The 10669-nt window shown below is 45.8% G+C and overlaps 1 protein-coding gene across 1 annotated transcript in view; it reads right to left on the reverse strand.

Moving 5' to 3' along the window:
- DNAH1 (dynein axonemal heavy chain 1) overlaps positions 1-9389 on the reverse strand; it is a 70339-nt gene extending 60950 nt beyond the window's left edge. The window contains 8 exon segments of the mRNA XM_086619273.1: positions 601-758; positions 2017-2269; positions 2810-2971; positions 4500-4632; positions 5163-5319; positions 5813-5987; positions 8517-8589; positions 9177-9389. Of these exon segments, the coding sequence (XP_086475399.1) occupies positions 601-758; positions 2017-2269; positions 2810-2971; positions 4500-4632; positions 5163-5319; positions 5813-5987; positions 8517-8589; positions 9177-9389 (1324 nt within the window).
- Positions 9390-10669: the final 1280 nt, after the last annotated feature.

Genomic DNA, 10669 nt, shown 5'->3' on the forward strand with positions numbered 1-10669 from the left:
TTCCTGAGGGTTTGGCTCACGACATTTCCATGAGAAAGAACATTGGACTTGAAAAACCTTCCCACTGAGGCTTCAAGGCACAGCTGAGTCATCTCATCTGTGAGAGGCCCCTTGTGAACACCTCAAGATATTCCAACCTTTGGAAGACTGAAGTGCACAAAATACGCTCCTCCATCTTCTACTGTGGTCATTTTCCTCCAGTTCAGGACTCTAAAAGAGCTGGAGCCCTCTTTCACACTTGAGGTATGCCACAGCTGAGCACAACAAACTGAAGGCAGCCAGCCCCAGCTCAGTGCAGAGCAGAAGGCAGTTAAGCTAATTACACTGCCATGCATTTGGTGCCATTAAGGGTATACTTGCAATCGCTGCGGCTTAGCTGATGGATGGTAATGTGTTATACCAAAGTAACATGAACATGCAAATACACCCTAAAAAAGAGCAGACATACTCAAAAGTCTCATATAATCTCCTGCTGCTGCCCCTTATGAGCCCTAATCATTAACATGAACCTGAGAGTTTCTACAACAAAGCATGAATCCTGTCAAAGACAAGAGGTCCTATAATCATGCCAAATTCAAACTGCTTCACTGTGTCTCGTACCTTTCTCTGGTACTTTCTTCTCCTCTTTATCTGGAAGGGTGACATAAAAAAACGTCTGAGGTTTGGAAGTGACGACTCTGTCAAAGCTGATCCTGTTCATGGTGCGCTCGTAGTCTAATGTCACTTCTTTCTCCAGGCAGCACATATGGTCTAATACCCTGTTACAACACACAGAAACAATGATAATCCATGGTGTTTGAGCAGAAGCATGTCTGTAGCTTTACTGCAAAACCCACCGTTCACTCCCTCCCTCCCGGATTCGCTAAGCCAGAAGCTCACCTACTACTGAATGCATTAGGAGAGCTGTGCAGAGAATGGAGCAGCCAGCAAAGCTATCGACTGGACATTTAAGGACAGAAGCAAGTGGGGACCTGGGACTAGTACTGCAGACTTCTCAAGTGTCTTTTCAGATCAAAGCAAAATCTCCACTGGGGAGAAGCATTACAGAAGGAAGGGGAAAAACCAAGAAAAGAGGAAGCTAGCTGGCAGTTCTGGAAAAGTTGGGCTAACCAAGCTGTCCTCCCAGCTGCCTGCTGCTGAACACCACTTGACATTAGTTTCCTCAGCCAGAACATGCATATAAGTGCTGAAACCTTGTTCTGTTTGCCCTAGGAAATCATCGTTCTTCACCTCAAGCAGGCATAATACTTTTCTTCATGCCTATATTTCTGCTCACAAACAGAGACCAATTACTCTCCTGCTCTCTAGTTCAGGCTGGCAGACCCTGCAGCCCTTCACACCTTCCTGTCTCTGAGCAGGGCAATCAGTCATGGCTGATTCCCAGTGACACCACCAATGGCTCATGATTCATCAGCCCAGGGACTCTTAAAAGGCCTTCCTGATATGAACTGCATCTCCAAGAGACACTCGATTATATCCAGGCAGAGATATCCTGTTCTGTTTGCTGCACCCTGCGCAGATCTTCTTTTGATTTGTTTTAGCAGCTGTTACTAGGTAGAATAGTCACTAGCAGACAACAGCCAACTCTCTGGGGACAGCTGGTTGTCTGCAGATCAACTCAGCAATGTCTGATCTGTTCCATGAAAGCACCAGGGAAACAGCAAGGTCAGCCATGCCATTTCTGTCCAACCTTCCTGCTGTTGAAGGCCATTTAACTGCAGGTGTAAGCATGTCTCAGAAGATCTGCATATGAAGAACATCTGCTTCATCTGGGAACACTGACAGATCACCCATCCTGTACATGTGTCCCTAGGGCTCTTGTCCTACCTGCTTCTGATGACACTCTGGCAACAGCACAGTGTGCATGTGCACAGGCTGGAAGGCAGATGAGAGCCACGGTCCATGAGTTGGATGCTCAAGATCTACCTCCATTGCCACCTGTTTTGTAACCCAATGAAGTCCTACAACGTTAATGAACTGAAAGCTGAGACCCCAGACATATACTTGATGCTTTACCTCTGCTCATTCTTCAGTTTGGGAGTATGCATAGCCAACAGCTTCATTCTCTGCAGGCTCTTCTCGCTGATGCTATTTAGTCCATCTGTGGGCATGCAGTCCACATACAGGTGATACAGGAGCAGCGCCTGTGTCTTCTTACGCAAGCTGTTGGCAGAAGCTACCCGCTGTGCAAACACCTGGGGATCTTCGGCCAGGAACAGTAGGCAAATTCGTGGCACCCAGTACTGACATGACAACAATAGGGCTCTTCCTGGGAAATGAAAATAAAGCTTACCAAAGTCTACAGAGAAAACAAATCTCAGAGCAGCCTGCAAAGCTGACAGCAGCTTTTTGATGGACAATATAATTGGGCTGGCTTACTGGAAATCAAAATGAAGGACCAAAGCTGAGGACTGCAAGAGACAAGGAGCATAGAATTAGCAGCATCTCCAAACCTTTCAAGAGAGGGGTACTTCATTTTAATCTGTCCACGTTCCCCCTCAAAATGTCATTGGCCCAGCAAGTACATCAGTTAACTTTTCTTGAAGGCAGGGAAGACGGAAGATAAAGAAAGAAGAAAGGTATCTCCAAAAGGGAAGCCTCAAATAGCTTGTCAAATTAAGGTGTGGAGTTCTCTCCCTTGGAGGTTTTCCCAAACAGGTTAAACAGACATGTGTCAAGGGTGACAACAGGGAGAGGAACTAAATGACTTTGCGACGTCCTTCTCATCTCTACCTAGGACCAGCATGGGTAATGAACTGGCTCTCAGAGTATATGCCAGGTGCCAAAAAAGGCCCTACTCAAAACACACCTTCTGGAGTTATTCCTCCATTGAGGATGAGTCTCCCTTCTTCATCCCGCACCAGCCCATTCTGATCTGCTTTATGGACCAAGTAGAGCTCTGTCTCCTTGTCATAATCCAGAACACCAACATCAATCCACTTGTAGATTAACTTCTGGCTTTTGGGGTCCTCTGAGGGAAATAAGGATTAAAACAGGGTTAGTCCATTGTCTTAGAGGCTATAGCAAAGAGACTTGCCTGATCAGAATAATGATGCTATGGTCAAATCCATTTACTAGTTTGAATTTCAGTCAATCTCACATAATTTCTGCCGTGATCAACAAAATAATGAACTCAGGTTTTACAGCTTAGCATTGCCAACTGTTCACACACACCAGAGCCCTCCATTTTCCTCCTCTTACCTCTGTGGGTTCCCTGGGGACCACCTTCACACCTCCTGCTTCAAGCACTCCCACTCACTCTTTGCAGCCATAGTCTCATATTTGGGTCCCATATGCCCCTATATCCTCTTTCAGCCCATCCCTGGGGACCCCTCTGTCTCCCAATTCCTTCACCCCTTGATCCAGGACCCCTGTACCCACATGGGCTCTGTGGGGATCCCAGTCTCCTTTCCCATGTGAGGCTCTAGCTCTATGCTGCCCTCCACATGCATCCTCATTTTTTTAATTGGGAGTGGGCATAAAACCCTGTGCCTCCAATCTATTATTTCTCTAGGCCATTCCCAGGGCATCTAACTCTTAAATGTTCGGATCCTCTTAAATGCTGGGAAGTGCTACCCAGATAGATATATATTCATATTGCTATCAATATAGATACAGGTCAGGACAGCGTTATACTGAAGTTGAGAACAGATGCTGTTAACCATGGGTCTGAGCTATAGGAATTTGCAAGAGTGCTGGCACTATATGGATGCCAGTGGTCTCACTTCCCCCAGGGCCCAAAGAGGCTGACTACTTGCGTGCAGATCAGTCCATTCAACCTGGGCAGTGATCAGGTGTGGTGTTCCCCACACCAGCTGCAATCAGAACTCAGCCATCACATGCTAGCTGCTGGAGGATTCACGCAGCTTTCGTTTTATGCTTAGGTTTTGCAGACAGCCAGGCCTCTGGAGGCTGCCCCAAAGCTGCAGTCAGTATGCATGCCAGTTCCTACGCTTTAAAGCTAGTGCAGATGTGTTGATACGAGCTGCAGTCACAAATGGACACCAGTACAGCTGTACCTAGTGACGTCTTCTCATTGGGAAGGCTCTGAGTGACAGGAAAAAAACAGACATCCACATCACTTAATTAGCCCCAGGTTTACTACTTGGATTTCACTGCAGTCTGAACTTGACTTCTGATCCCGCACTCACAGGGAAATCCAGGCAGAACATACTGTGCTCAAGCTAGCTAACTGACTTCATGATGATACCTACATATCAATAAATCAAAATTTTGACTGTACTGAATTCCAGGCACAGAAAGGAGGACAAAAAGCAGAGGCTACTTCTAAAAAAGTGGAAACAGTCAGTCCAGGGCAGGACTGACAGCCGTTGAGATCTCTGGTCTTTTGCTCTGTCTGCCTGAGCCTGGTCAGAATAAGTTATCACTTTTCTGCTATTCAGAGCTGCATTTATCAGAATCTACATGCTCCCTTCTTCTGAATGGGCCTGTAATTGTTAGCGTTGCCTCACTTGAGCAGTAACTCATTCAAGTTTTACCGTGTCCCAGTATATCATCTGTAGGTAAAAGTGCTTTTCCAGGCACTGGCTTTCTGTCATGAGATCCTGGCTCCAAGCCCAGTGAGATCCACTCTTCTGGAGTTCGACAGTCATACTCGTCATTGTCAAATATCTAAAAAGCCAGGACATGAGTGAAATAAAGTCTTACTTCAGAGAGAAGAAAACACTTGAAACAAAATTCCATGTGAGGAAAATTAACATGCGGTTCCTAAATGGGCTACAAAACCAGAAAACAGTCCAGGTGCAAAAGCTGTGCTGATCTTTGGTCAATAATCTTCTCCCAAACAGCAATATCCGTACCTCTCGCCCTTTCCTAGGGAGCAGACACTTGGAGAGGTCTCACGCAGTAATACTGCTGACTACTGCATTCAGAAAGAAACATGAAACAACACTTTTTCTTTGGACACACAAATGACAGTGAGGAGCACCCTCAAGGACTATTAGTTCTAATGGAAGTTGCAGGCACCCTGTAGAAGATGCTCAGCATCTTGTAGAGATCCTTCAGGGCCCAAATCTGCTCTAAAGCATTTCCTTGTTTTATCACTTGTTGAATCAACAATGGCTAAGTGTCCTGCAATTCTCAGAAATGTCCTGTGGTATAAGCAATGAGATAGATCACAAGTGCCAAATACTCTCTCTTACCTCTAATGGGAGGTAGATGGGAAAGAAAGGATCTTTCTTCTCCTCAATGGTTGGCATATTGTTAGGATCGTGGTGCCTTGGAATCAGCTCATTGGACTCTATCCCCTTGCTGGCTAAGAGCTGAGCAATATCGAAGGTGAGATATAGCCGCCTTCTCCTGTTTTGAATCAGAGGGGGAAATAAACACTTAATATGCCTAGAAGGGCTCCCATGCTTGTAAATCCACTTTTTGATCAGGCACCTCTATCAGTTTTTGAGCACACACCACAGACATGTATATTTCTTCATCTGTAGAATAGAATAGTTGAGTTGGAAGGAACCTACAATGATCACCTAGTCCAATTTACAAATTTTATGCAGGTACTACTCTACTATTATGTACATTATAGAGCATATACAAGAATAGAAATCAAAAAGCATGAGAAAAAGATGAAATAAACAATATTTAAAAAAAATATTTCTTCCCACATCCCAGGGAATTGTCTTGTGCACTCCCTACACTACGCACACCCCAGTTTGGAGATCACTGCCTTACAGCATAGTATTTTCCCAAGATTTTTGACATGTCCTGTCTTGAAAGCAAAAATCAACACCCTAATCTGCTGTGACCATTCTGTAATGATTTCTCTAGCCACCTTCTGGTTACTTACCGCTCTACCTCAACCCTCCGAGGGCACTGCCCTGGAAGCCCTCGGAAGGCAATCTGCACTTTAGGCTTAAACGATTGTACTGGGAAATCTGACTTGATGAGGTTCTCAGTGGTTGGTCCAATCACTTGCTTATCCAGGACACTTCCAAAGTCCTCAGGCATCTTGAAGGTTGTGACTAAGAGACAAAGAGAAACACACGCCTGAAACCACCAGACATTACTCTGCTTTACGTTCACACATACAGGAGGACTGTGCTGTCTCCTGGGTTGTCTGCAGAAGTCACTTCACTAAGATTTGTGAGAGAGATCAAGCAGACATCAAATGGGAAACAGAAAGGAAGACCTTTTCTCCTGCTGCAATATGTCATTACAGTTTTCCAGTATCAAAGTGATGGCATAGAAGAAGCCTCCACTGAGAATTACTGTTGTGCACTTTATTAGGAGGTAGGGCACTGACCTGGCTCTAAGGAACTCTGTTCTGTTCCCACTTTTGCTACAGACTCTCTACAGGATCGTGGGCAAGTTACTGTCTCTAGTATGCAGCTTCCCTCACTGTCAGAAAAGGGTGGGATTCCTCTGCCTCCCTGGAGTACTGTCTCTAGTGCACAGCCTCCCTCGCTCTCAGAAAAGGGTGGGATTCTCCTGGGATGGAGTTCTCCTGCTTCCCTGGGGTGCCCTGAGACCAAGAATCAGTCGTAGATGAGAGGAACTCGGTCAAGATGGTGATACAGGACTTATGAATACTGCAGGAGAGAACAAGCCGCTCAGGTCATCTTTATGTGCTGAAGTCCCTATTCACACCGTACTTGGGACAAACCTCTCCTCAGTTTTTGCTCAAGCAAACCTCCCACTCATATCAGCAGTGGTGTGAGAAAAAAACTGAGTTAAACAGCTAACAATCTCACAATTTGGTCAAATGTTTTCAATGGAAATCTGGACTGAGCAAAAAGTATGCATTTACAAGAACCATCTGAAATTAAACCATGTCATTTACTCCATAAATAAACTAAACTGTTTATATTGCTAAACAAGCCACAAATAATAGAACAGCAGCAAACTGGGAATTTGAAGCTTAATCTAAATTAAGTAATTGCATGCAAGCTTTAAAAAGCACTATTCCCTAGATAGAGCTAAGCATTGAGCTAAAAATAGATTTTAGTGGAGTGAAAGCTCTTCTTTTGATAAACTTTCACACTTTACCAAGGGGAAACTTGAGGTTCTAGCTTGTAAGTAGGTATTTTGGACATCAAGCTTTGGACCCAATCCTTCACCCTGCTCCATGTGCTTCTGCTTGTGTCATGGATGTGACCCCCTGATTTCAAAGCAATTGTGCAGAGCAGATAATAATGCTGAAGCCAGACACGTTTCAGGATGATCAGGTATAGAAAGAGTCCTCTAAGAGGTCACTCCCTCACCCTTCTTAAATGGCCCTGACAGAACCCCTGTAGTTCTACCTTGTCTGCTTAGGGACTAAAGGAAACAGCCTCTGAACTGGATACTCTCTCTCTACTCTCCTGTCTTAGGAAGGGCGCCTAGCCTGGAATAAATATGATCTTAAACATCCCCATTGTCCATACCAACAAGCATGCTTACAATAGTTTCGAGGAATCCCTAAAATGCAGAGGGTTTACTACAGCTCCTTTAGCCTCATGCATATGTCTTGCTTGGGGTCTTTACAGAACAGCCCTGATTTATATTTGTTGTCAGGGAGCACAGCTGTTTCAATTTTGTCACTTCATTGTTGCAAAATCCATGGCGCCATCCATTATGGCACTTTGTGCACTATCAACTATTTATGTCAATACTTAGCATTTCATTTGCATTTACATTTCCAGCTTGATAGCTTCTTCCCCCTTGAAGCAGCAGCAGATCATAAATAGAGATCTGTCTCCACTTGTTAGGGCTGAGTCTAGCTTGTCAAGATTCACTTGAGGATGCAGTCATTTGTCCTCACTCATGAAAATAAATGTCACTTCTAAGCACAGGAAGGTGGTATATATAGTTACCATCTTTCTTTAAGAGTAAAATCCTCTCACATGCACACTTTCTCCCTACCCACTGCCAGCCTATGATCCATATCCCCAAGAGTACTCCAGGGGCCAGGAGAGTGCTGGCAAACCTTCCAACCATGCTCTGTTCCTATATTTCAGCATCCATGATACAACAACCTCTTGTAAGCAGGTGGGACCAGTAGCTCTGTATACATGAAGACCTCTTCCATCTAGGGAGAAGAAGCTGCTCCAAGGCACAGCTGGATGCAGAATGAATAAATGACAGAACCATGACTTTGGCTATGGGTACTTAGATCCTGAATATAGCTCTCACGAGCAGGTTCCATTTTCACAGGAAAGGGGCACCGCTGGCTCCATCCACAATGATAACCCATGTGCTCTCCTGGCACATGGCCCATGGAACTGAACTCCCAAAGGCAGCAGCGCGGTCTACCCTGAACCCTGGGGGGATATATCCAGGAGAAAAGGCAGCATGGTTCTACCACCCAGTCACATCACTTTGCTCCACCTCTAAATGAAATTCGCTTTTCACAGGACATTCAAGCAGCTCAGCACCATTCCTGGCACTGACAGGAGAATGAAAGCAGAGCACTAACCTAGAGCCATCAGCCTAGTTCCCGGCATGCTCACTGTAAGCAACCATGAGTTATGGCCCCATTTTTACCACGTCACGTTTCCTCTCACAGTATTTACCTTCAGGGGTGTGCTGCTCCAGGTCCGCCTGTCTTAGCAAAGAGTGGTACATACGGGGGCCAGAACAAACATCCTGAAATGCAGCATGTGAGGGAAGCGTCAGAGATAACAAGGCACAGTTGTAGCACAGTGGGAGGGTGGGAGATAGAGGTCCAGAGAGAAAGTGAGACTGTAAGACTGACTTTACCAGAGCTTTAGGGACAATTGAGACTGTGAGTAACAGTCAGCAAAGGCTCAAAGAGGCACAAATACCTGGAAACTTCAACCCAATGCACAGAGAGGCAGGGGATTTGACAGCAGAGCGCAGCCTGATATCAGATTAAGATGTGGATTGGGGGCTGATTAGGCAGGCAATCATTAGGGTTTTACTTCCAAACATCATCTGCAGTCACAACCACATGCCTGCCCTGCCACGCTGGCATCCTGAACCCAGGCAACGTGACCGTGACAGCACTGGCCACTGAGGAAGGCAGCACAACTATGATCAGGGAGAGCCTTATGGCTTCACTTTGTAAGGGTCAAGGTCTTGCACGAAGACCTCTGACCAAAATGAAGGGCTAGGACCTGGGCTGAAAGCTGTATTTCTCCATACCAGGCGTACTATAGGTCTTCCCATTTTAGAAAGATAGTAGTAGGAAAAGTATTGGTCTTTCTACTTACCCCCGAGATGCTGGAGGCTCCTGGAGTGAGGACATCAGTATAAAATGTCTTTTGTCTAAAGACTGAGTATTTTTTTGGCCCCTGGTTGTAGCTATCGGGAAACAACAAACTCGCTCCTGGACTGTAGTCCCAGCATGAAGCCTCATTGCCAGTATCGGGAGGGTTGGAGCTCCTACCCAGAGAATTCGTCAAATCCTCCTTTGCTTTATCCATCTTCTTAGGAGAGCAATGCCGTGATGCAAACCTGAGCTTTGCTAGAGTGGAAAGACATTTTGCCTGTTAAAGACCATATCCTTGGCACTCCTCCACACCCTCCCACCACGCTGGATATCGTTGACTTGCAAAGATGAGTGGGTAACAAGGTAGGTACGATCCCCTGCTTCGATACCAAGCGCTGCCTTCATAACCTGGGAGCCATTGGTCTCACGTGGCTGACTCGATGGCTCACTAACCCTAGGGAAAGAGACTGCTTTGTTATTCCAGATGGATTTTGGGGAGGGAAAAGCAGAAGCATACACATGAAAAACTGCTTTCCCGAAGCAGCAGGGGCTTCCCGGATCTGTGGCAGCATTCAAAAGGCTGCCAGGAGAATTTGAGTAAACTGGGACTACAAGAGAAGCGTGACTTTTGCGGTACCCAAATCCCCTGAAAACCTTGTCACATTTGACTCCAGTGGGAGGAAGCTACAGCCTAGATAGCAACACAGCTACTCCCAGGTGTAAAGTCTGACTCTTTCATTTAAATAATTCAGGAGAGATGTTTAAGCATCGCCTAACGAATATTAAAATATAGCCAGAAGCTCCCCTGTCTCTCCTCCTGCAGGGGATATTTTTGCTGGTGATCTCAGCTCAGCTCACAAATAATTTCTACTTTTCCACCTTGGGAGACGCAAGCCCAGGCAAATATCGCAGCTGTACAGCTTTATTTTATAAAAACCTTGGCACACTGAGAGTTACTAATTAAGAGCAACCCTTGGACTTCTGGGACGATGATAATGCAACCCTTGATTTTAGGCTTGTCTAAACACAGAGATGACTACTGTAACTAATTAGTACAGCTAAAGTGACACAAGCCCCTCCAGCCTGCACACACATGCGTCGATATAACGATGTACACATACCCGCATAGTTTATTCCTATAAATTATGAGACAAAGCTCTCCATGATGTCTCCTAAGGCTACTCCGAGTGCAATATGGCTTATTTATGAGTTTCTGCTCAGGGCTAGACCCAGGACTCCTCACCCAGCCCTACCTGACTTAACGGTTTGTGTCTTGCACCCTTGCTAGGACCCACACGTCTTGCCTCTGCAACAGGCTGCTACGCTGGAGTCTTCCAGCTTGCCATAGCTAAGCGTCAGAAAGACCTCGCCTGGTCTTGTAGGCAACAGCAGTACCTGTCGGGAGTGTCATCCTGACATGGAGACAACAGCGTCCCTTCCTGCCATGCCCTCTCTCCTCTGCTGCTGAACAAAGTGAAAACTCTGCCCATCCTA

Source organism: Tauraco erythrolophus, chromosome 12 (genome assembly GCF_009769465.1).
Source record: "Tauraco erythrolophus isolate bTauEry1 chromosome 12, bTauEry1.pri, whole genome shotgun sequence".
NCBI lineage: Eukaryota > Metazoa > Chordata > Aves > Musophagiformes > Musophagidae > Tauraco > Tauraco erythrolophus.